This window comes from Lissotriton vulgaris, chromosome 5 (genome assembly GCF_964263255.1).
Source record: "Lissotriton vulgaris chromosome 5, aLisVul1.2, whole genome shotgun sequence".
NCBI lineage: Eukaryota > Metazoa > Chordata > Amphibia > Caudata > Salamandridae > Lissotriton > Lissotriton vulgaris.
The window spans coordinates 891,636,209-891,663,284 of NC_141693.1; the positions used below are offsets into that span (position 1 = coordinate 891,636,209).

Genomic DNA, 27,076 nt, shown 5'->3' on the forward strand with positions numbered 1-27,076 from the left:
TGTCCAAGATGGCGGCCCGGGCTGGGCGCGTGGGCCGGCAGTGGATCGGACCCACGAGGTCGACATGCTCGAGGGCAGGGGTCCCTGAGGGGACGGAGGACGTGCAATGGTGGTGTGTGGTACTCGTGTGACTGGGCTCGGGCCTGGTTGAGCCGGGGGAGAGCAGCCCTTCATGTGGCCTGTCCAACAATAACATTGTCAGATTTTCACTGAAAAGTTTCTAAGTGTAAACTTTTAAAATACCTTTTAATTCCTGAAAAATCATTGCAATAACCAAAACGTTTTTACTAAAATCTTTCCAGCTTAGACCCCAGGACTGATTCTAGGATCCAGTCTTGGACTTACAAAAGTAATATACAAAGTAATCAACTGTAATTGTGTAGAAAAACCCATTGAGCTCAGTGCTAAATTGTGTGTAGAACTGTGTTGCCTATTGCAACCCCTGTACTTATTGTGTTTACCAAGTCATTGCCTTTCTGCAAAGCAATAACCTGAGATTACTCATCACTGAGAAAAATATATTTTGATACCTGTTGGTTCTAAAAATAAAGCAACTATATATTTTGATATAAAAACAATTGGCCTGGAGTTCAGTCCTTGAGTGTGTGAAACCTTTTGCTGACTGAGTGTGTACAACAAATGCTTTACAATGTCCTCTGGTACTGCCTTACTGCTCGACCAAGCTACCACTTTTGAGAGTAAGGTCAGCCCTGACTTTAACCTCTGTTATACCTCTGTGTTTGGTGGCCTCTATACACACTGCACCTTACTTTGGTCCAGTACATATAGAGCCACTTTCTCACAGCCACTCTGACCTTTTACAAGTGAGAGTTCTTTTAGTAGTTGGCTGTGTGTTTCACTTCATACTGAGCTTAATGACAGGCTACAGACTAAAATTTTAAACTGTGTTTAAGAAAACCAACTAGTGTAAACACATCGTCCTGAAAGGTCATTTGAATAGAGTGCTGGCGATTTTACTGGGCCCTGGCGGCATGTGTGATGTCACTGTCGCTACCTGTGACTTTTGTAAAAATAAAGAATTGAACAGTGAGCAACCCAAAATACCCTTGAGGGCTTGGGTGATTAAGTAGAGGGGTATAGGTGCCTTCAAGGGAATTCGTTTAAGCAACTATTGGTAATTCAAGTATAGCTTGGAAGGATAAATCAATGATCCTTATGCGAATTCAATTCCACAAAGTGAGTCAACAGTTTTAAAGAAACACAATTCGTGAAAATTCAAAAAAGACTACATAGATAACAAACACAAGCACAAAAGGTGTATAGGAAAAAATAGAATTTATCAAGTGGTAAAACATTAATTTCATATACAGATATAATTCATTCAAAATAGAATAGGTCTGAAGGTATACAACCAATATGTTAATGAGTAACTCAACAGAACCTAAAAACACCTATCCAAAAACCAAATGTATAACATAAAGTAAGGATGAGGTGGAGGTCGACGTTTCGGTCTCCTAGAGAGCACATTGTGAGACCATCTTCAGGACTGATGTCAATTAGGAGCTGCATATTGAAAAAGTGTAATCTTAATTTAAATGCTGGATAACATAAGTTTTGTGGGTTGGAACGCTAATCCAAAGAGCAGATGTGGTTAATCCCTGTATCGAGGATGTCCCACACCGATATACGTTCGGTTTCAGTAACAACACGGTATACGTAGCTGTATACGTCGGTACACTGAATGAAGAGGAACACTGCTGAATCTCTAAGTCCTGCCTCCCGGTTACGAGCTGGACTCCTTTTGCCGATTATTTAGAGATCCTGCCGAATTACAACAATTAACCTGAAGTTCCACATTGCCGACTTGTGACTGAGATTTTCACTCGGTTCTCCACGCCTGTACCGCAACGTACCTTTTTATATAAACTAATCACCATTGGACTTAGAGATTCAGCAGTGTTCCTCTTCATTCAGTGTACCGACTTATACAGCTACTCATTTGATGTGTCTGCATGATGTTGGACCACGATTTTTAAACTGAATGTGCTCGGCATTTGACCCGTGTTGTTACTGAAACCGAACGTATATCGCATTCCCTTGAAGGCACCTATACCCCTCTACATTTGTAAAAATAAGCCACTGCCTAGAACATTTCAGGTGCTGGCGATCTGCCCGTTGTCAATCATGGTGTTCCATACAGCCCTGCTGTGCACTGGGGCTCAGTGGGGAGGTGCAGACAGAGTGTGTCACCTATTACTTTCTTTGCCTGAATGTGGTGCCTCTGCAATTCTGAAAATAGCTAATTAAGAAACCAGGAGACCTAAGCTACAACCCCAGCATTTCCACTCTGCCATATTTCAGGAATCTTGGACGAATCACTTAATTTCTCTAAACTTTAGTATCTGCGAAGATGGTGTGTTAAGTGACATAATATTAATCCAAAAGAACAGAACGAATGTTAATGAAACAGGATCCTACAGTTTGTGGCAAAGGAACAAGTAGTAGGGAAAACTGTCAAGGCATTGCCGGTCTCCCTCCACTGCCTTCTGTGTGCACAGGCTGTTGCTTGCGTCACTAAACAAGGGCGCAGGGAGAGATGCTGACATCATGGGATTTTGTATAATGCTAATCCTATGCAAGCTGTGGAACAGAGAAGGTTTTGGATCCTACGTCTACCCAGCCCGGATCTCAACAACAGAGTAAACAGAACAAAATGGCTGGATAGGGGAAGTTCGTATCATCAGTAACAGCCACGCAGTCAATATGTACTACGTAACCACAGTCTTATGTACCAAAACAAATTTATTTTATTTTTTATCTGGTTTTTCAAAATTTCAAAAAGACATGGGCAAACCAAAGACTGTCACGACAGTGAATTCATGAATGCAATATCTACACTTATACACACGTACAAATATACAATATTTACAAGGTGAATGAAACACAATGAAATGAAGACAAATGAAAATGACACACCAAAAGCAATGACGTAATTCAATATTCAAACATTAATTGCATTTATATACAGTGAAAAAATTCGCACAAAAAGCAAGGGTACAACCAGTCCATGGGGATGTAAAACCAAGGAACAGGCGGGGACAGATGGAGTAGTACGCCTGCCTGCCTGACAAAGCTGTGGTTTAATGTTTACATTGGGCTGCACCATTAGGGTCCCGGATGGTATACAATTTCTCTTCCTAGGTGCACCCTTTTGAATAACCACAGGATGGAAATGTCGACGCGTTTCGAACCGGATTATTGACGGAAAAGCCTGTGTGTTTTCCTGACCGAGAGAAATCGAGAGATTGAATCCTCCTTAAGAAGTCCCGGCTCACTTAGATACCGCCCGCCGGCCCTGAATTGGTTTCTGGTACCAGACGCTCCACTTTGTTAAAGCTACATATTCAGCTTTCCAAAGACAACATAGTCATCATGTGAGCCGCTTCCCTCTCGAGTTTGTACCGCGCGGCGGACAACATATCTATAAGAACCAGAACCGGCTAACCACAGAAACAACCATATTCCTGCGATTTACCGACACCACAGCACATTCTTTGCCACGTGCAGACTCATTGTTCCCAGTCCCCGTCCTGAAGAGAACCGTCAATAATCCGGTTCGAAACGCGTCGACATTTCCATCCTGTGGTTATTCAAAAGGGTGCACCTAGGAAGAGAAATTGTATACCATCCGGGACCCTAGTGGTGCAACCCAATGTAAACATTAAACCACAGCTTTGTCAGGCAGGCAGGCGTACTACTCCATCTGTCCCGGCCTGTTCCTTGGTTTTACATCCCCATGGACTGGTTGTACCCTTGCTTTTTGTGCGAATTTTTTCACTGTATATAAATGCAATTAATGTTTGAATATTGAATTACGTCATTGCTTTTGGTGTGTCATTTTCATTTGTCTTCATTTCATTGTGTTTCATTCACCTTGTAAATATTGTATATTTGTACGTGTGTATAAGTGTAGATATTGCATTCATGAATTCACTGTCGTGACAGTCTTTGGTTTGCCCATGTCTTTTTGAAATTTTGAAAAACCAGATAAAAAATAAAATAAATTTGTTTTGGTACATAAGACTGTGGTTACGCAATCCTATGCAAGAGCAGGGGTGAGGCAGAGTTCCTGTGAATCGGAGGATGTTGCTCTTCCCCCAACATGTTTAACTCTCAAAGGCAGTACAGATTCATTGTACAATTCAGGCTGCCCCATGAACGCGCAGAGCGGTGCAACATTAGAGTTAAAACTGCGAACAAGAGCATTCTAACTGCTCGCACCACAGGGCTGATACTCCATCAGCAGCCAGTGTTCATATTTTTTTCGCCAAAGCTCTGAATTTATTGATGCAAATATAATTTATTCCACCTAAAGGCCTGGGCGCAAGTAAAACTCCACCATGCGGCGGAGGCAGAGTTTTTGATAAAACTCCATGCTACAAACGGAGTGCGAAGTGGAAAAACTCCACAAACTCCTCCAGTGGAGCAGAGTTTGCTGCCCACCCCTATAGAATGCTTGAAGGATATAGTGCGGTGCAGTGTGTGTAAGTTTAATAGATATGAATGGTGTGTGTGTGCTTGTAAAGGGTACAATACATGGAGGACTCTGGGTTCCATTTTGGAAAACACAGTGCTGCATGGTGAAACATGAGCAGAAGGGCTAGATAATAATAATAACCCATATTTGTAAAGCGCAAACAATCACCCGTAAGGGTCTCTAGGCGCTGGGGGCCGTTGAGAAGATTAAGCAAGCTATTGCCCAGAGTCACATGGTGCTGGGCTAATCTGCCGCCGGCGCTGGGGATCGAACCGTGATCCCCAGATTCCAACGTCAGTCACCCTGGCCGCGGCACCACACCTCTTCAGATTTGAGTAGTGCTGCATTCCTATATGTTGTGTGGGATTACAGGGGTTTCCCATGTAAAATGGTCACTTAGGCCCCAGGCAAAAACACAATCATTTTACATGCTCAAGTTTAAAGTTCACATCATTTTTGAACGTTGACACATGACAGACATTTGCTTACGTGCCTGTATGGAATAATGTTATGTTATTTGACATTTGTTCAGCACATATATCACCCTTAGGTCTCATAGCGCTGATGCGAGCAATCACCGGGAGAAACAGAGAGGAAGAACTGCAGGGTGGGGAGGGAATTAGAATAATAGGGTTTTGCGAGATCTACGGAATTTCTTATGGTCGGAGGTGTATGGGCATCGCGTTCCAGATCATAGGGGCGATTTTCGACAATGATCTGCCTCCTTACCTGATGGTGCGGGTCTTTGGTGTGGTTAGAAGATGTTTGCTGGCTGATCGGAGGGTTCTTGTTGGCTGATATTTGATTAGTTTCTGTGCATGATAATGGGGTCCCTTTCTGTATAGGGTATTGTGTACCAGACAGCATATACAGCATATTTTAAAGGTGATCCGCTTTCTAATGGGAAGCCAGTGGAGGGTCTTCAGACTGGGGGCAGAGGGCGAGTGGGGGTGGGGGGTGGGGGGGGGGGGGGGGGGGTTAGTTTAAGGACCAGTCTGGCCGCTGTGTTCTGTAGGACCTGGAGTCTTGTCAGGTGTGTTTCATTTATGGATGCCAACAGGGCATTGCCGTAGTCCAGGAGGCTGATAATTAATCTCTGCAGTAAAGGCATGCGTGAGGAGAGTGGGATCCATTTAACGATTTTTCTCAGGCTACGCATTAGCCCATAGCATGTGCGCACCACCTGGTTGATGTGATCAGACATTGAAAGTTTGGTGTCTATTATCACGCCAAGATTGTATGCTGCCTTTTTAGGTGAAGGGCAGGGGCCTAAAGTGGTTGGCCACCAGTTGTCGGTCCACAATTGTTGAGCCGTACCGAAGAGTAAGATCTCTGTTTTACCAGCGTTAAGTTGGAGGTGGTTGTTTGTTATCCAGTCATTGGTGTCTGTCATACATTGTTTAAATTTAAGTTACGTAGAGGCGGGATCTGGTCCAAGGGTGATTTGTAATTGGGTGTCGTCAGCATACAACACTGTATCAAAGCTGTATGCTTTGATTATTTTAGCCAGGGGAGATAGGTACAAGTTAAAGAGAGTGGGGCTCAGTACGGACCCTGGGGAATACCCTTATCTATGGGCTGGCTACTGGAGCTTAAGGCTCCTATTTGGTCTTTGGTCTGTGAGGTAGCTCCTGAGCCAGTTCTCTAAAATGCTTTGCTAACATTTACATTTCTTTGTTGGCATATTATCAGAGCCTTTGATATTCTATATGAGGTTCACTGCACAAAATTTTGATGTATGTTATTGTCCGCTCTGCGACAGCTCTGTATAGATAGTCAATAAGGGCGGCCTGACTGGGGCTTTGGCATGGTAACATGGGGGAAGTTTATTATATAAACAACATCACTCCTTTGTTCAGACAGAGGGGCATTTCGCTGAGACTATTTAGGTCGCCCCATACTGGAATTCCAGCCCTACTGAATTCTGATTACCTCCCAAGAAGGATGGTGCCCAGCTCTACACCAAGTCGGGCTCTTAGATGAAACATACCCACAGGTAACTGGGGAGTTAGATCACCCTAATGGATTCTGGCAGATTCCTCCAGCCTAGGCACACTAGGACTGGAAGCGCTAGGTGGGAGCATAATTATATGCAAGCATATAGTCCATGTAACAGCACAATGGTTGAACTTTTTATTTTCTTAAATTTGTTTTGTGATGCTTATTACTCTGTTTTGTTTTCTTTTATTAATCATTGCAGCACACGTATTTTACACAAGAATCTTTTTGCTTCAATAAATGTTTGAAATGCCAATTCAATTATTTCTTGTGTCTCCCACTGGGTGTGTATGAGTTACTAAACGAAAGGGTTTAGATCTGTTTTCACTTTTTCCTTGGATTCCTTCAGGGTTGCCATGTTCTGAGGTTGCACATACCACCTGTTAACTTACCAGGTTAGAGGTACAGGTTGTGCAGTGTGAGCTAGCCAAGACTAAGGCCAAGATATTCTGATGATGTGCATAGACTCAGTCTGGCATTGTTTTTTACATTTAAGTTGCCCAAAAACGTACAGTCTCACTGAGAAACTATGAACAGTACAACCTGGCGCCACCAACGTTCTAGCTTGGGTACTTATTTAATAGGTCTCCTGAGTAGTTTTCTTTTGTGTGCCCAAAGACCCTACTCACCAGTTAACCAGGGACTCCATGGTGTTAGGGAAGAATTCTCCTCAGCTAAGTAGGGAATCCCTATTTCTGACTGTAGGTTGTTTAAGTTTGAACCTTTAAAAGAATCTCACACAGAGGTACCCCCTCTGGATTCCAAATATTCTTTTTTTAATTCAAATCTTTTTTATTGAAGATTGGATAAAATTGAAAATAAAGACAATACAATAAATCTTCCAATGTATAGATGGATATAGTGTTGGCACAATGACTCTTACAATAATCAAAATCAAAGAAATAAGAAAAGGAGGAAAGAGAAAAGGAGGAAAAAGAGAAAGAAGAGAGAGAGAGAGGACAGATGTATCAATATATCAATAGTAATCGGTTTACAGAAGCCTGGGTCGCGGTGTAGGCGACAGTAAGTACACAGTAAAGCATACACAGTAAGACATACTAAATTCTATATAGACAGACAGTCCGTTGAAGTGTGCATCATGGAGGTTCAAAGTGGGAGGATGACGCATCTAGGGAGGACCACAGTTTGTTGTTCGAAGGCTTCCATGTGGCCGACTGTAGTGCCGGATTGTCCGCCCCTCTCAAGAAGGAAAGCCATTCCAGCCACATTTTAAAGTTGACTTCAGTAACATTTTTCCATTTATATAGAATGACCTTGCACGCCAGTGTCAACATGATATCAAGCAATTGTCGGTCATGTATGTCCGGTAATTGTGTTTCTAAAGGGCCCAAGATGACATATACAAATTCCTGTACAGGTGTGATTCCGAATACCTGATGAATATATGCAAATATTTTTTTCCAAAATGATCTTAATAGGGGACAATCAAAAAGCATGTGTGCCAAATCTCCAGGTGCTTCCTGGCAGTTCCAGCAGTTAGGCGTATCCCTCAGATTACATTTAAACAATTTCTGAGGGGTCCAGAACACTCTGTTCAGCAACATGTATTTCGTTTGACATAGAATCGGGGATATCTTATTTGTTAATGCAGTGTTGTGTATTACCTCCCAATCTATCGGTATACCTGTCGAGTTAGGTTCCGACTCCCACTTGCTTTCCGTTAATTTATGTGGTTTCTTGGGCAGGGGGAGGAGCAATTTATATATTCTAGATACAAAATGGTCAGCATGGTACAATAGTCGGAGACGGGTCAGTAACCATGGTAAGTCTGTAGTGAGGGCCCACTTAGAGATAGCGGATTCCAAATATTCTAATGGCTAATCCAGGACAGGTTGCTCTGTCAGTATATTGCAGACTTGCTCTAACACAAATGTTGTTACAACATGAGCTCACCCTAACAGGTAGGAATGTTACCTTCATGGTACAGGCTAACGAAGCATACAGGACAGAGGTATTCTAGTCATGGGTCACATTCCTGGCTGCACATTTCAGCACAGGGAATTTTCATACATACACTCCACCCCCTTGAAGGTCCTAGATTACAAAAAGAAACAATCCTGCTTGAGGATTGCAACAGTACCTCAAATCTAAAGCAGACATAATTTCCACTAGAGGCTTGGGAACACCAAAATGGAAGCAGTTCCCTGGTCCCCACACCACATCAGTGCAACAGCCACAAACAGCATTCCCACTCCTCTGATGGTAGGGCAGATTATGTCATTAAATACCGCCAGGCAACAAGGTTTTTTGCCACCTTTGTGTGCCACAGTAATAGATCCACAGTGTTGCACCTCAGGCCCAGGAGGTAGTAAAGCGCCTCATCTTAGTGACTATATAGCTGGACCCTATTATACAAAACAAGGGAAACCCAGAAGGTATGCCATAGAGACCTTGGGCAGTAACATGTTTTAGAGAACAGTGGTCCCTATTATCCAGTATTTGGGTGTCTTTCATAGATTCACATGCCTGAATCATTCCCCGTCGCCGAGACGGGAGCCTCCGGTACATAAAAAAGTAATGTCCTAAGGACATACATAGAGAATATAGGCCGAAGGGCCTCCCCTTTTGGGGCCTTTCCACGTCCTTATGTAAAAGGACCGAACTCTCATCGTTAGCCAATCAGCTCCGACCTCCTTCCAGAACCTTCCCGGGAGGAGCCTCCGTCCCTCAGATTTTTCTACCGCACGTTGTGCTAGGGAGTCTCCAACCTGAGCTCTTCAGGTTTCCAAAATTCGAAGTCTCAAACTTCACCGAAATTCACTTTGTACGAAAAGGATTTCATCCTAGCATCGACTACATGTCGGAATCTAATAAGAAAACTTCGTCCATGGCGGACTCACAGAAGAAAGCCCTCCTAAGGGCCTGCTCCTCCTGCGGCAAGCAGCGGATTCAAGCGGAGGACAAGCACGACCTGTGCTTATATTGCCTGTACCCTGACCACGTCACTGACAAGTGTAGGGTGTGTAGAGCCTTCCCAAAGAAGACGGTTAAGGAACGGGAAACTCGCCTTCGCGAATGGCTCGACAGGCTTAAGGTCCGAGACACTCTGGAATCTTCCGAGGGTAGTGTCTCCGCGACCTCCAAAGTCTCCAAGAAGAGACCCAGGGCGCAGTCCCCTGGAGAGACAGACACTCCTCCTAAGAAGGCGCACAGGAAGCCTTCGGAGGCACGCTCCACCACCTCCTCCGTGTCTGTTAAGGATGGCCAGAGGTTCAAGAAGCCCGCTCCATCTACTAAGCGGACCACCTCAGTCACGACCACTGTGTCGACTACTACGGCCTCATCGCCCTCCGCGGCGACCACGACGACCACCACTGCGTCCTCAGGCGCACCGGTCTCCTCGACCATTCCTCTGAAACCTTCATCCAATACGAAGGCCGCCTCTTCGTCACCTAAGAGGTCTAAATCTTCAGGTACGCCTTCGCCGAAAACACCTCATACCGAAGGTTCGTCACCCAAGACATCGAAGTCAAGTTCGTCTCCTAAACAGTCGAAGTCAAGTTCAAAAACCACACCTTCGACAAAGGTATCTCAAGTCCACGACCCTACCATCAGTAAGGCGGCGAAACCCTTATCCCCGCAAAAATTGGTACCATTAACCCTGACGGAGGTGCCCAAATCACCAACACACATGGCGGGAGCGCCATCTTCACGCACGTCGTCGGAAGAGACCCCGGCGCCATCTTGGAAAGAATCGAGATTGGTCGAAGTCTCTATTCACTCGATTCCAACGCCCTCGGTTCGCCCAACGGTGGAGTTGGCACCCGAAGAAGAACAAGACACACTACAAAGTGAGGAGTCGGACGAAGAACAGGAGGTTCACGAAGAACACCAGGACGTCCAAGAGATCCGGGACGGAGTGATGTATCAAGGCAGCTCCCTGACCGTAGACACGGTGAAAACCCCGATGATCTGTTTGCCACTGTCTCTGGTCAACGATTTGAAATCCCTGGTGCAGGACTATAAACAAAGGTTCCCGGACGCAGACAGCGGTGCCCAGGTACCGGTCACCCAAGCGCAACCGTCGGCCTCGCACCCTTCCGCTCCCCCGGCCCGTCCTCGGAGCCAACTCCGACCGCAAACACAGGCGGAGGACTCATCGGAAAGCGAGGAGGATGACACGGACTTAGAGGAAGGCGAGGTGCAAGACGTCGCCTCGGACCACAGAGACGACGATGCCGATGCTGCGTCATCACACCATTCGTCTGCCCCGGCATCCCCGAGACCGCGCCACTCTGAAGCGGCGGACGTGGGAGGTTTCCACAAACTGGTGGACAGAGCTGCAAGGAGGTTTCACATGGCGGTGGAATCCGCGGAAACGGAATGCTTCCTCCATGATTTCAAGGAGCACACACAGAAATCGACCAAGTCTATTCCTCTGATAGACTTTCTTTGGGAACAGGGCAAGAAGCTGATGCTCACGCCTGCCTCGGTGCCGGCGGTGGTTCCGCGCCTAGACAAAAAATATAAGGCCCCGAACTCCGCACCTGCCTGCCTGACCGGCCACCCCAAACCAGACTCGGTTGTCACTCAGGCGGCCCAAAAACAATCCCGAAACCCCTCCTCGCCGCTGTCCGCGCCCCCGGACAAGGAAGGAAGGAAGCTGGACACCATAGGCAAGAGGTTCTCCACCACATCCGCCATGTCCATCAAGGTGGCAAACTCCATCGCCCTCCTGGGCCGATACAACCGCCAGCTATGGGAAGACATAGCTCCCTACCTGCAAGGCCTGCCGGCCACGGTCCAGGACGAGGTGAAAGCTCTTCTGGCGGAAGGACAAAACTCCGCGGCTGAAATTATCGACTGCGCCATCGACGCAGCCATGACGGGATTCCGCCAGTTGGCCGGGGCTGCCGTGCTCCGCCGCCAGGGCTGGCTCAAGGCGACGTCTTTTCGGCAGGAGGTCCAATCTAAGGTGCTGGATATGCCGTTCGATGGGCAATTCCTCTTTGGGGAGAAGATAGACGAGGCACTCCAGGCCATCAAAAAAGACACCGACACGGCGAGGGCTCTGGGCTCCCTCCAGTCCCGGAACCAATCCTTTCGGGGAGGCCGCTCCAGAGGTCAGTACTCCTACAGAGGTTCCTACCAAAATCGGTCGTCCTATTCCTATGGCAACAGGAACCAACCCCAGCAGAAACAACAGTCCCGACAGTCATCCTATGGGAGATCGTCCTTCAGAGGCAAATCCGCCAAGAAGGGCGCTGGCGGCCGCCAGTGACCACTTACTCCAGCCAGTCCCACCACCGTCTCAATCCTTTCGAATTGGGGGAAAACTGACCCACTTCCTCCACAATTGGCGAAAAATCACTACGGATCGGTGGGTACTACAAATAATTCAATTTGGACATTCCCTCGAACTGGTCAACACCCCTCCCAACACCCCTCCGCTGAAGCGTGCTCACAGACACCTGCACCTCCTTCTCCAGGAAGTCTCTGCCATGTTGGTCAAAGGAGCCATCGAAAAGGTCCCGGACTCCCAGAAAGGGAAGGGTTTTTATTCCCACTTCTTCCTGGTCCAACAGAAAGGGGACAAGTGGAGGCCGATCTTAGACCTCCGGGCGCTCAACGCCTTCCTACGGAGTCAATCCTTCCGGATGGTCACAATCCAGGAGATCCTAGGAGCACTGGAAAGAGGCGACTCGATGGTCTCCCTGGACTTACAGGACGCCTACTACCATGTCCCCATACTCGTCAGGCACAGGAAATACCTAAGGTTCGAAATAGCGGGCAGACATTACCAGTTCAAGGTCTTGCCGTTTGGCCTCAAATCTGCCCCACGTATCTTCACAAAGTGCTTGGCGCCCGTGGCTGCCTTCCTGCGACAAAGGGGTCACCAGGTGTTCCCTTACCTGGACGACTGGCTGGTGAAGGCTCCTTCCCCGGAGGACGCGCTGGCTTCCTTCAACGCCTGCAGCGCTCTTTTCCAACAGCTGGGTCTGACGATCAACCTCAAAAAATCATGCACTACTCCGTCAACGAGGATCACCTTCCTAGGGGCAACCCTGGACACGGAGCGTGCGAAGGCTTTCCCCTCAGAGGACAGGATCTGCAAAGTACTGTCTCTGGCCGCGGCGGTGGCCAAGAAGCCTCGCATCAAGGTCCGGACGTTCACCTCCTTGCTAGGGATGATGTCTTCATGCATTCTCCTCGTACCGCACTGCAGGCTCCGCATGCGCCCCCTACAGGAAGCGTTGGCGAGACAATGGAAACAGTGTTCAGGCTCCTTCGACGACATTCTCACAATCACGCCGGCCATCATAAAGGCCCTGCTGTGGTGGAGAAACAGGACTCACCTGACGGCCGGATTGCCGTTCCTCCTGCCGCCGGCACCACTGGTCATCACGACCGATGCCTCACTGGAAGGCTGGGGCGCAGTACTGTTAGACCTTCGAGTCAGCGGCAAATGGGACGCCCAGGAGACACAACTACACATCAACCTCCTGGAACTGAGGGCAGTGTACCTGGCTCTACAGGCCTTCCTGCCACGCATCGGCTCTTCCCCTGTGCTCGTCAAAACAGACAACACCACGACGATGCACTACCTGAACAAACAAGGGGGAACGCGATCTCTCTCTCTCTCACGAGAATCGCAAAAAATCTGGAACTGGTTGGTGGCGCACGGCCTCTCCCTCAAGGCGGAGTACGTTCCAGGGAAGGAGAACACTATCGCGGACGCCCTCAGCAGGCAGACCTCTCTCTCCCACGAATGGGAGCTCGACGGCGACACGGTGGCCCACGTCTTCTCACAATGGGGCACCCCGAGGATCGATCTCTTCGCGACGGCAGAGAACACCAAATGCCGAAGCTACGCAAGCTGGCATCCCCAACGGGGGTCGCTGGGAAATGCTTTTTCCATCGGCTGGTCCAGCGTGTTTGCGTACGCTTTTCCGCCGTTCCCGATGATACCGAGGCTCCTCCGGAAGATGAGGACGGAACCGTGCACGCTGATACTGATTGCTCCGTACTGGCCGAGACAACATTGGTTCTCGGATCTTCTTCGCCTATCCATCAGGCCCCCGATTCACCTGCGACAACTCCCGAACCTCTTGACAATGTCCGGAGGCCAGGTACACCACCCGAACCTCCGTTCGCTCAACTTATCGGCTTGGCTCCTGAGCACCGTGAGTTCGGGGAGCTAGACATCCCACAGGACTGCAGGGCAGTACTGGCCAAAGCGAGAGCGAGCAGCACGACCAAGACCTACTCGCTCAAGTGGAAGAGGTTCTGCGTGTGGTGTTCGGAACAAGACTTACACCCGCTCCGGGTCACCCCAGTACAGCTGCTACCGTACCTACTGCACCTGGCTCAATCGGGACTGGCTCACGCCTCCATTAAGGTTCATCTGGCTGCGATTTCTAGGTTCACCAGGACCCCATCGGGACCCTCCCTCTGGTCCAGTCGACTGGTAAAGCAATTTCTAAAAGGACTTTACAGATCCTTTCCGAGGCCTCGGAAAGTTCCTCCAACCTGGCAGTTGAACTTGGTGCTAAACCAATTGATGAAACACCCATTCGAGCCCATACACCGGGCATCGCTCAAGCATCTTTCCTGGAAAACGGCTCTCCTGCTAGCCCTGACGTCGGCCAGAAGGGTCAGCGAACTTCAGGCGCTGTCCATTCAGGAACCGTATCTCCAATTCAGGCACGACCGAGTGGTACTCAGGCCCAACCCTAAATTCATTCCTAAAGTGCCGTCAGACTTTCATCTGAACGAACCAATTGTCCTCAAGTCGTTCTTTCCGGACCCTTCCACGGCAGCGGAAAGGGCGCTGCATTCCCTGGACATTAAAAGGTGTCTCAAATTCTACTTGGACAGGACCAAAGACGTCAGGAAGTCTTCTCAACTCTTTGTAGCCTACAGCAACCCGCGCATGGGGTTGCCCTTGACAAAACAGAGCATCTCACGCTGGATTTCTTCAGCAATTGCTTTCTGCCATGATCAGGCCGGACGGCCTTTGACAGACCGAGTGGCTGCCCACTCGACCAGAGCGATGTCAACGTCAGCGGCGCTCTTCGCTGGAGTGCCGATCCTGGACATCTGCCGAGCGGCGACATGGAAGTCCCCGCATACCTTTTCCAAGCACTACTGCCTGGACATCGAACTGCAGAAGGACGCTGCAGTGGGACAAGCGGTGCTGCGCCATCTCTTCCAATAAGGTGAGCCTTACCTTGTCCCGCCATCCAGGTATGCACATTCTTCATGGTTTTCTCTGCTATATGCATGACTATATATTACCATGTTTTCTCTCAGGTTGTCTGTACTTTATGCAGGCCTACTAGATGTGAGAATGTGCCTTACCACTATGCATGTATAACTGCTGGCTACTCTGATTCAGGCATGTGAATCTATGAAAGACACCCAAATACTGGATAAGAAATGCGTTACTTACCTGTAACAGCAGTTATCCAGTATTGGTGTCTTTCATAGATTCACATGCAACCCTCCCGCCTCCCCGGTAAGGACTCACGTACCTCTAGGTCTACATTGCGACACCCTAGCTGGGTGCGTACGAAAATCTGAGGGACGGAGGCTCCTCCCGGGAAGGTTCTGGAAGGAGGTCGGAGCTGATTGGCTAACGATGAGAGTTCGGTCCTTTTACATAAGGACGTGGAAAGGCCCCAAAAGGGGAGGCCCTTCGGCCTATATTCTCTATGTATGTCCTTAGGACATTACTTTTTTATGTACCGGAGGCTCCCGTCTCGGCGACGGGGAATGATTCAGGCATGTGAATCTATGAAAGACACCAATACTGGATAACTGCTGTTACAGGTAAGTAACGCATTTCTTTTGGAAGGAAAAATGGACAACCACAATAATCATACGCTTAAATTGATCATATGTCTTTCGTCCAGCCGGACAAGAATTTATTTTTATATATAAGTTCAGTTGATTGTGATTCAAAACATTAAATGACAAGTGGGCACAGCCGTGACCCACAGAACACAAGACAAACCAACGAAAAACAGAATGGCCAAAGGCAGGGTATAAGATGTGTCTGTTTGTTTGTAATCACTATGACAGACTTAAATATCCATTTTCATACCATTGATCATTACAATATTATAAAATCATATTGCATATGGTGCTTTTAGTGTCGACAACGTTTCGATGCTATTCCCAAAAATATAAAGCATCATCTTCAGGACAAAGGATAGTTCATTGTTGTCTTAAGCTTATTCACATATTTTGCCTATATCGCATTACTGTATCAACATTTACAAGGGAATAAAAGGGGGGAGAAAAATACAAAAAATAGAGATAAGTAAAACTAAACTGCCAGGCATCTGATTGGTGACTTCTGTGAGGGTGAATTGATGTGTGACACAAAGAAGAGGACATCCGCTTCAGGACTAGAGTCTAGTTGCACAGTACTCATGCAGCTTGTGCCCGAGATGTCAGTGAAGGTTGAAGGCGCAGTGGTTTACGGTGTTAAAACGGCAATGTCAGTGAAGGTTGAAGGCACAGTGGTTTAAGGTGAAAAAACGGCGATGGATGAAACTGCAAAAATAGGGAGGAACCATTGAGATAAAGGCGTATCATAGTTGTTCATGGGATGTGAATCACAAGGGGTGGTGGCGGGCGACGCGATGCACGTGCGGTGAATTTTAAAAAAAACAATAGTGCCGTTGTATTTAAATTGTGGCTTTAATTTCTCGAAGCAATTATTTATTTAGCAGTTAGGTACAGATTTCCCAAAGTAAAACAGTGTTGTTATGTTATGTTATGTTAGTATGAATTTGTAGAGCGCACGTTCACCCCAGGGTTTCTTGGCGCTGTGTGCTGCTGGGGAACCCGTCCTGGCTTTCCCTGTAAGATGGTCCCTATTGGGCATCCCCTAGGTGAAGCCAGGCATCCCCGGCAGCGAGGGGGCCGTTGTGGAGATTAAGCAAGCTATATTGGATATTTAAGTCTGTCATAGTGATTACAAACAAACAGACACATCTTATACCCTGCCTTTGGCCATTCTGTTTTTCGTTGGTTTGTCTTGTGTTCTGTGGGTCACGGCTGTGCCCACTTGTCATTTAATGTTTTGAATCACAATCAACTGAACTTATATATAAAAATAAATTCTTGTCCGGCTGGACGAAAGACATACGATCTATTTAAGCGTATTATTATTGTGGTTGTCCATTTTTCCTTCCAAAATAGGGACCACTGTTCTCTAAAACATATATAGCTGGACCCGTCACATAGATAGTGGCATGAAAATTGCTCCAATTTCTCCTTCTTTGTTTGGAAAAATGTTAGAAGACTATGCCACATTTTTATCTCTGTGACCTAAATCGGTTCAGTCTGTTTCCCTGCAGCAATTCAGTATACTGAAATGCTGAATTTGGTTTAGGTTCAGGTTCAGGCAGCCTTCAATCAACAATGAGTGTTGTGTTCAGCAAACCTTGAGGAGGCTCATCACACAGGACATATCTGCATTTCACACTGGGAAGCCATCTCAACCAGTACAGTATGCTGCTATTTGGTTGAACCTGTCCTCTACGTTATTTACCAAGGTACTGGACAGGTAACTGCCCGAATGTGGCTACAGAAAGTTCACCAAAAGTATCAGCAATCGGTGTAAAGGGCCTATGGGAAGTCCCTTTGCATTGATGCCCGCTGAGCGTCGCAAATATGCAGTCAGTGCTGGTGAAAGAAGACGAAGGTAAGGCTCAGTCAGCATCCGCAGTGCTGGAGGCCGGGGTGCCTATCAGGGGGCAGCATGGGCCAGTAGATTAGGGCACGCAGGCAGGCGCCCCTCAGAAATGCCTCTCACTCACCCTCTTAGGCTTCAGAATTTCTCTACAGTGTGACCTCAATCCCCATGAGCCGCCTTTTCCTCCTTACTTGGTGGCTGCCAGCACCAACCGCAGCAGCACCCGGCCGCCCCATCTCTCTGCAGCCAGTGGCGGACGCTCCCACCTTGTGCCGCAGAGCCCACTGCCAGCAGCACAATGCAGCCCGCGGGAAAGCAGAAGCAGCAGAGTTCTTTCCACGAGGGTCGCAGGTCTCCGGGCCTCTTACCTCAGAGCTCCACTGCGGGCCAAGTGCAAGCCGTCGCTGGTACCAATCTTGAGATGGTGTGCTCATCGTCTCAATCAACGGACGGACAGATCACTCCTTCTGTCTGCCCTAGCTTCAATTTGTGATCACAACCATCTCTTCAAAGTTTGAGTGCAGAGCTCACTGTGACGAGCTCTTCTATACTGCAACAGGTCACAGTTCTTCCTCCGCATAAGTGTCTTGCACTAGAATGCATTTTTCTTGGCCAGAAGGTATTCCTTCTAGTTCTAGCCCATATGGAAAACACCACATCTATTGTCTATGTTTGGACGCAAGACATCGCGGGCGGCCGTGCACAGTTCTGTCTGCAGCTTGGAGCGCAGCTGTGGGAGTAGACGGTTGGTTGCTCAAGACATGTTCCTGCTGCTTTCTCTTATTGTGGGTGCAGAGATAGCAGACAGCGTGAGCAGATATCTCCACTGTCCTCATTAGTGTGAAATTCAAGCCCCAGACTCTATATTTGAGGCCTGGGAATGTCTAGGTATTGATGCCTTTGCCGTTCGCTGGAGCACAGAGCCTGAGCGGGTCACCTCCTGGAAGGGGAAGGGACAGGGTCCTTGTGGGGTGGCCTGATGGTGGACTGGAGAGAGGAATTCCTAAATGCATTTCCCCTGAATCTACTTGTTTTACTGGAAATTGAGAAGCCCTCTTGGTGTATGGTCATCCTGGTGTCTCCATCATGGCTAATACAAGGCTTCCCCCATTGAGAGGAAGACTCCCCGGTGCACTGCTCAAAAGAGACTGAAACGTCTAAAGTTTGAAGTGAAGTTCATAGAAAGTTAAATCCACAAGGTTAAGTCGTTTTTCACATTTTAATCCATACTCATTGTACTTCATGTATGGTTCATCAATGTTTCAAAACGTGCAAAATAAACATATTCCACGAAATTGTAATCCAATCATCAATCATCCCAATGCATTTCGGGCTGGTATCAAGCCCTTCCTCAGGGGATAGCTCTACAAACCAAAGGAAAATAACTAAATGAGGCCATAATATAGCATATTGCCACAGTATCCAAAAATTACGCTGAGAAATCCATAGAAATATCAAGGAAAGTAAACATGGTGTATAAGATAAAAGAAACAAAGTCACCAGGAAAATCATGCAACTCACAATGACAACAACAATAGTAAAATAATGAACGAAACGCGTGTATCAGTGAACAAGAAACCAAGGTGAAGCAAAGATTGCAGCGTTAACCGTAAGGACAACCAGAAACCCAGGTGAGCAACAACGATAACATCCCTCGCTGTATCAAACTAAGACGCAAAAGGGTGCTAGCGTGGTAAACCAGAGAGTTCAACAGAAAAGTGAAACTCGCGTAAGTAACCGCGTACCCCCATAACATCACGTTAACTGAAGTCCTCGGTAGAGGTACTTACTAGCGTCGGCGTCCGTGGACTTCAACAAACTGCTCCCGGCAAGAGCCGATCAAACTCGCAGTGTGTGAGAAAGGTAAATAAGCGCGCGCCTAGCATAGTAAAAATAAAAGTAGGACTCAGCGACACTGAAACGTGGGCGCCATCTTAGAGAGGTGTCAAAATAACAAATAAACAAAAGTGAAAACAGTCTCCACCACCACCCGAAAACAAGTGATGGTGAAACAGTACAATAAAGAATAATCAAAGACGAGTAGGAAAGGAAAAAATAATAATAAATGATGAGCATATGGGAAATGTAAACAATGTAAGAAAAGAATGGACATGTGGTAAATGGCAAATATAACAGGTGATAACACAACAGATCAATGGATCAAAGATAACATAAGAACTCCATCCGATCATTGAGTCCGTGTGGCTGCATCGTCGCCATATAGCGGATCCAGAAATTCTCTCTCTTCAGCAAGGTTTTCTTGTTATCATGTGTCAGTGGTACTTGCTCCAATATGAGATATTTCAACTGGGCAACAGTGTGATTTTGTTCCAAAAAATGTGTAGCAACTGTGGATTTAAGGTTGCCAGTTCTTATGTTGCTTTTATGTTCCAATAGGCGTGACCTGACCTTCCTCTCAGTATGACCAATATAGCATTTTCCGCAAGGACACTTCAACATGTAAATTACATTTGCAGAATTGCAGGTGGCATTGACACGAAGTTTGATGGGATAGCCCTTCATGGGATGGTTAGTGATGTTGCCTGAAATGCAATTATTGCAATTACTGCAATTATAACAAGGTCTGAGTCCCTTGAAGATGGTCTGTTGATGCTTCATGGTGGGTTTGGACAACATCTCTTTCAAGTTGCGTCCCCTGGTGTACGCGAACAAAGGTTGCTGTGTGAAGGCTCCCTGAAAATCAGGCTCCATACTCAGTAATGACCAATGGTTGGCAATGATTTTTCTGAACTGATTGCTCAATACGGTGTATTTAGAAACAACTACCATTCAAGTATTCTCAGTTTTTGGTCGGACTTTTAAGAGCTCATCGCGAGTCATACTCCTACATCGGGTGACAGCCTTTTCAAGGGTTTGTGGCGGATAGCCGTGGGCTTTAAACCTTTCCACCATGTTAGACATCTCCAGTTGACAGGAATCCTCAGATGTGACAATGCGTTTGACACGCATTAACTGTGAGAGAGGTAGATTCTGTTTTAATCCAGGTCGATGGAAGCTCTGGTAATGTAACATTGAGTTACGATCAGTTGGTTTCCGATACATGGTAGTGGTTACTATGCCTGCATGTCGTTCTACCTTCACATCAAGAAAATGAATACATTCTCTGTCAAAGCTCCAAGTGAACTGGATACGGTCATTGATTTCATTCCAAGATTTCAAAAAATCTGTAAGAGCTTGCTCAGTTCCTGCCCATAACATGAAGATATCGTCGATGAATCGCAGATAAAGCTTCCCACAACTTGTCCAAGCATTCTGATTCAATATGTGCTTGGAGCTTTGACAGAGAATGTATTCATTTTCTTGATGTGAAGGTAGGCGCCCTTTTTAGCAAAAGCCGTGTCCACAGCCAGTACTGAAGACTCAGTCTCATTTGTAAAATGGGGAACTACCTGCTATTCTGCACGGTGGCAGAGGTTCTACCTCGGCCAACTTTCCAGTAAGCTGCCCACATAATTTAAGTTCCATGCCGCGTTGGCCGAACTTGTTCACTGCAGCAGCTCTCACTAACCCACTTAAAGCGCTTCTTAGGAAAATGTAATGTTAGGCGGGCACCTTCCAATTTTTGACATATGACTCCCATCTTGATGCCCTTGAATGAGGCATTTACTCCGAGCTTGTCTGAACTTCGGTTGGATTTAGCCATATATGACCCTATTTTTCAGTGCTATCGCGTCTACCCACCAGTGGAGAATGGGAGGAGCCAAATCGTAAGAGTTGGGCAGAACTACCTAAATAACTTTAAGACTCCTGGTTCTTGGCCCAATTCCCATTGTGAAGGCTGCCTTCCAACCCCTATGCCACCTGAACAAACTGACCCTGGCTGGCTTTTAATAAATAACCTATTTTATATACAGGATACAAGGATGAGAGCCCTTTTTTGACTGACAACCACCCCTTGGACACACACAAATGCGTGGTTATGGACGTACACTTCTACACTGTGGAAAGCTGTGGAGACAGTTTCTGACACATGGCTAGGTAGCTACTCCCCGGCAGTTGATAATGGAAAAGAGCCTAATGACTCGGACTAACCGAGTTACCATTAAGGTAACCTTGTGTTTCTTGCTCTGGGTCCAAGCATCCCTTCACCTTTTTTTTTGGGGGGGGGGGGGGGAGTTTTATATAATGCGAACTTGACTCGAAGATATCAGAGCGCTTTACCTTACGTCGGTCTCTAGCCGTCATTATTAGACTTGTATGGCTCAGAAAGCATGCAATTGACACAGTGATGGAGAGGGTACAGCCATTTTAGGAACAGTAATATTTAGCCATTTACAAAAATTACTATGGGGTTGTGCCACTGGAGTTAGGCTTTGGAGAAATAACATATACGGTGGCAAAATCCATGTAATTCCATCATTTCTTGAAGTTGCCTGAAATTTTGCATTATGCAATTTTTCCTAATTTTTGTGCTATAGAGACTTGTTTGTGCAGACTGTTCTGATTGGAGCAAGGTCAAGACTGATTTGCATATAACTGGGTACAAACTGAGGTCACATGGTGTGCAAAATAACAAACCAGTGACTGAGATTAATTCAAGATTCCAGCCATCACTTTTTTGTATACTTTAGTGTGCCGCCCCAAGTGGGACAGGTATGCCCAGACGTGGGTCCCATGCACAGTGCATTGAGTTCCACATAATTATGGATTTGCTGCATTTACCACCTAATACATCATATGCTGCATAATCTGCAGATTTTCACACAAAATTTTTTTCCAGCTCAAACATATCAAAGGTTACTAAAAACGTTTCCCAGACATTCTTACCATGTGTAGTAAAGACAAACTAATCAAGTGATGTTAATGCAACACGTGCTGTGCTAAGCGGCATCATTTTCTATTTGTTGCAGCATAATTTGTTCAACCCTGCCGCATGGTTTGGCCCTGCCCTGCCATTCCAATGACCCTGGTTTAGACCTTATTGTTTTTTCAGAATCTGGTATTATGAGGTTGCTAAAAAGAGTTATTTGGGTCGTATTAAAGTTTGATTAGTACAAGCAAACTCAAGCACTGTGTTACATTGTAACCCCTTGCCTGCTGGGCTAATTCCCCCGCTGTGCTGGGGGGTCGCGGCGCGCTCAGCTCGTCATGAGCCACGGTGGCCGTGTGCTCATGACGAGCTGAGCTTGTCACAGCCACACCCTTTTCTGTAGAACGTTCAGCACAGCGGGGGAATTAACCCCCTGTGCGAGCATTGCGGCCGTTATGACGAGCTCAGCTCGTCATGAGCCCACGGCCACCGCGGCTCATGACGAGCTGAGCTCGTCATGAGCATGGAAGGGGTTAAATCCTGACTTTGTCTCTCTCTGTCATGCACTCTTAACATATAATGCCTACTGGTAAAGACGATAGTTGAGCCCTACACCTTATACCCCTCATTGCCTTATGTAACACACCCTGTACTTTGATACACACACTTATATAATCAATGTCAATGCATAAAGCTTTCGCATGATGCAAAGCGTTCTGACACCCTACAATGGGATGACTAACACTTAAAGAAGAAATACATTTTTAGAAATGTGTGTTATTTAAATGGGTGTTCGCATAAATACTTAAACAGACCGATAGATCTGACATTCTTGCAATGTATGCATATCTCTTTAATGTAGGGATTGAACAAAATCAAAAGCTTGCCACTAAGTATTAGTTTCTCTCAAGTACTTGTGAAGTGATAACAAGCTATGCACCTTTGTTTCCCCCTCATTGAATTGGCATCTAGGTGTTAGGCTCCTGATAGCTCCCAACCAGGACGGTACTCAAATAAAAGGAGGACTGATGGCCCCTTAATTTCAGCCTTTCTTTCGGAAGCAGCTAGAATTTCAAATAAGAAAACCCCTCGCCACCAACCATCACTGCTCGGAACAGAAAACAGTTAACATGCAGGCACTGCTGAATGAGTCCTGGTTTCCACAAATTAGACCAGGAAAAATGTAGCATATTTCACTGGGGCCCAACTTCATAGCAGGTGAACAGCATCCACCCTGTGAAAATAGTGGGTAGACACCGTCCACAAGTGTGTACCCTCAACTTGTGTCTTGGTTTTGCCTGCATTATTCCTCATTATTTGAAGAGGTGGATTGCTGCCGGTCACTGGTTCTTGACTTTATCATTGAATATCATATATTTAAAATATATTACACTTATTGCATCAACCTCTCGTTAAAGGGGTTATGATGTGTCTTGTGGTTCATTTAAATGAAAATGATTGCGGTCTGTTTTTGAAAGAGTGGAAAAGGCATTTTTGAGAAAAAAAAACGTAATGGATTGTTTTGTATTAAAAAAATGCTTTTTATGACATACCATGGAAAGGTTTTTACTAAACTGCGTATACATTGTTTTCTCTTTAAACAGTTTGGATTTAGATGGCGAGTCGAGAAAGAAGTTATTTCAGGAAAAGGTATATTGCAAAAGATGTTTATTTTCTGAATGTTGAATACAGTAATGTGACGTCTTTGCTCCTGTGAATACATTTGTAATTCACTTCTTTCTAGCCCCCATTTCTAAGTACTCCACTTACCAATGTGTTTTCTTTTTTGTGTTTTCTTTTAAATCCCTTTATTGTGGTGTGGACTGCAGTGTCAACTGGCTCACACCAAACTTTCAGCCTGCTTCTCTAGTTCTTCACCAGGAGTATAACTTGGAGGTAATAGGGTTGTTTTTTCGGTCTTGCCTAGGCAGCGCTCAGGAAATGGGAATGAACCTCCGTCCACTTCCCGCCCAACTTTTTAATTGGCTCCTATCAATGTCCTTTGTAAATGGTGGCTTTTGATTGGTCAGAAGGCTTAGGAGTCCCTCTCCAGTACCGCCTATTCTCTTCTTGTAACCTCCCTTGAGGACACTCCCCCAGTTAAGTATGTTGTTAATCGGTAGGTTTTAATTACAGCCTCTGAACACTATTTTCTTAAATGGTTTGGACACCCTCTCCCGTAATGCTTTTTTTTATGTGCACAGCGCGGCACGCCTCAGCAGGAATAATGGTGGCTACGCCTTTCTGTTATTATTTGTGGTGCCAAATGCACCCACATGCCTTTCTTTTTATGTTTTATTTACTTTTTTTCAATGGCGGCACCCGAGCTTTCGCTTTACACAGCTTAAGATGTTTAAAGCTAAAGCTCGAGTGCAGTAATGGCTTTGCAGTGCAATAGCTCTCACATTACTAAAAGTTTGAGCTATTGCCGCTGCATTCATATTAGCAACGCAGGTTCTTGTTCTCACAGGCCATGGGGAGTTCATATTCAATTCAGAACTCAGGACTTCATGTACTAGTATTCCTTTCAGAAAACGTAGTAAATAGTGCGCCTAGTTCTTGCGACTGGAACAGTATTTTGTGAACTGATCTATGTACCAACAGGTAAATTCACAAGCTACTGAATAAGGAGGTTTCAGAACAACCTGCCTAATTATTATTCATTAGGCAAGCTTCATTTTGCCTGGATGGAACAGTAGACTGCCAACCCCAATTATTGCATTCCAAAATGGAAAATATGTGGGGGGGTTTAAAAGCAGTCCATGTTTTTTAAAGGAGCGAGTGCTTCTTTAAAAACAAATATATATTTTTTCATTTTCAAAACATCAGAGGGAGCACGCACTGGTACCGTGTAGCGCTGCCTTCTCTGGTTGAGACTGCTGTCCTGTTTCCCAAAGGGGAAGGGGTCGTAAGGGAGCCCCTTACTCTTTCCAAATGAATTACTACCCTAATTTGGAGCCTGCAACTTTTCAATGGTATGTGACCGAAAATGTGTTTGTAAACAATTGATACATTTCTCTCCAAATCTGAATTGGGAGGAGGATGCTCCCTCCTATTGGCGATTTAAATTACAAATGTCCTTTTACAAGAAGAAAGATTATTTCCGCTGCGTAAAAGGACTTTAGTACATAACTAAAAGCCTTTTTTGCAATTGCAACCCTTTGACTTCGTGATTTGCAAGGTTTGTGATCATGAGAGGGCTTTTCACATTTAGCCGTCTCTTAATTGAGACTGGCAGGAGTGTGCCTTTGGTGCCATTTGTGATACCAGGTTTAGTAACAAGCCTGGCACAGTTAATTGTTCTTGCCTTTGCCAGTGCTTTGCATCGCCAAAAAGCACATTTACTCCTTAAAAATGACGTAGGCATCATTTTTTCCCTTTTCTTTATGACCTGATGATGGACACCACTTAGATCAGTAAGTTAAAAAAAATATGAAGTGCTCATCAGCGGATATTCATGACTTTCTTTTTACACTACTATCCTGTTGTGGCTTACAGCCAATTCTATATCTCTGAGATAGCGTCCTCCTTTTTAGGTCTGGCTTGACAATGCAGCTGTGACAGACTGAAAAAGAGCTTTACTGCTGAGAGGGAGACTCTGGCTCTGCTCGCTTGCTGTTTTACCTTGAACAAAGCATTTGATTAGGCAGAATTTGTGTACTTCTGTTGAAAAAGAGCTCCTGATTTGCACTTTCATTCGCGCTATATAAAACTTTATAAATAAATTAATAATATGATATGATGAAGAGATTTATAAAGTGCAACAATGCTCAAATCAGTGTCCCGGCGCTGGTTTCAAGGCTTTCTACAAAGGCAAACTGTGACACTATTCATATCCAAATTTGACACTGTAATGGTGCTTGGAATGTACAAAGAAAGGGCTCTCTGGTTTTAGGAAAACGAAGCGGGCGCTACAAACCATTTTATTTCCAGCATGCTTTCACACGGTGCACCCAGAAGACTGGGTACATACCTCAACCACCACCTCTCATTCCGAGCACCCACCAGAGACCTCCACCCCGCCCAACTGGCCCTGGCTACCATCCCACATATCCGCAAGACCACAGCCAAAGGAAGATCCTTCTCCTACCTTGCAGAAAGGAACTGGAACACATTACCTCTCCACCTTAGGCAACCACTGCCACTGCCTCACTTCAGGAAGGACCTCAAAGCCTGGCTCTTTGACTGAACCATAGTGCCCTATCGGACCAACTGCCCCCCTCCCCCCAGCGCCTTGGGACCCTTGCAGGTGAGGAGTCGCACTTTACAAGACAATTGATTGATTGATTGATTGATTGACTGGTGGGTGGGTGGGACTTGTGCGTGGGCCTGCTACTCTGTTTACGAGAGTGGACACTGCAGGGACTTTGCCATCATCCATTTTAGAATGGCAGAGAGTGCCTGTTTATATATGACCCAACAATGGGCTCATCTGCCTCCACAGACCTTAGGACAGGCAAAGTTGCAAAACACAGCTTTATTTCCGGTCGCTCCCCCTCGAGCTATGATCATCCTGCCCTCAAATCCGAGGATGTCCAACGTGCTAGCAGGGCCGGAAATGTGCATACAAACCGATATGAGACATTGTCAGTTTGGCCCCTGCCCACCACCATGGCATAGTTCTCCTGTAGTGCGCGCGGCCAGGTTACGATAAGAATTTCCCACTGCATAGAGGGCAATAAGCTAACTTTGTTTTAATGCCTTGGTTTCCTCTGCAGTGCAGCCCAATGCCAAGTGCTCTTTTTGAACCTTTAGTGGTATGGTCCATAGTTTGCTATCTTTACTTATTGAGAGGGCTTATTTACACAGGGTACCTTCGATTCCCCCACCAAGGGTCCTGTACTCAGAGAGAGCTGAGGGCCCTTATAACAGTAGTCTTCTCACAAGATAAGTCAGGTCTGGTGCCTTTTCTCAGGCTCCATGCATTTACAGTGGTGACGTAGGAACTCACTCCACCATGGGTTCCATATGGGGAATAGATTTCATGATTAAAAATACCAACTGCCTCCCAACAAAAAAAGGATATGAGGACCCGCCAGAGGTCACTTAGAAAAATGCGTTCTGGACAAAACAAGTGAGGGGGATGATGGTATTTTTCAATTTCTGATCTTTATGACTCCCACACCAAGGAGATAAGAGA

At 46.1% G+C, this 27,076-nt stretch overlaps 1 protein-coding gene across 3 annotated transcripts in view; it reads left to right on the plus strand.

Moving 5' to 3' along the window:
• LOC147711757 (protein FRA10AC1) overlaps window positions 1-27,076 on the plus strand; it is a 354,287-nt gene that overhangs the window by 218,279 nt on the left and 108,932 nt on the right. For all 3 annotated transcript variants that reach the window (XM_086922478.1, XM_086922479.1, XM_086922480.1), the window contains exon 9: window positions 23,541-23,586. In XM_086922478.1, the coding sequence (XP_086778604.1) occupies window positions 23,541-23,586 (46 nt within the window). The remainder of the gene's footprint in view (window positions 1-23,540; window positions 23,587-27,076) is intronic.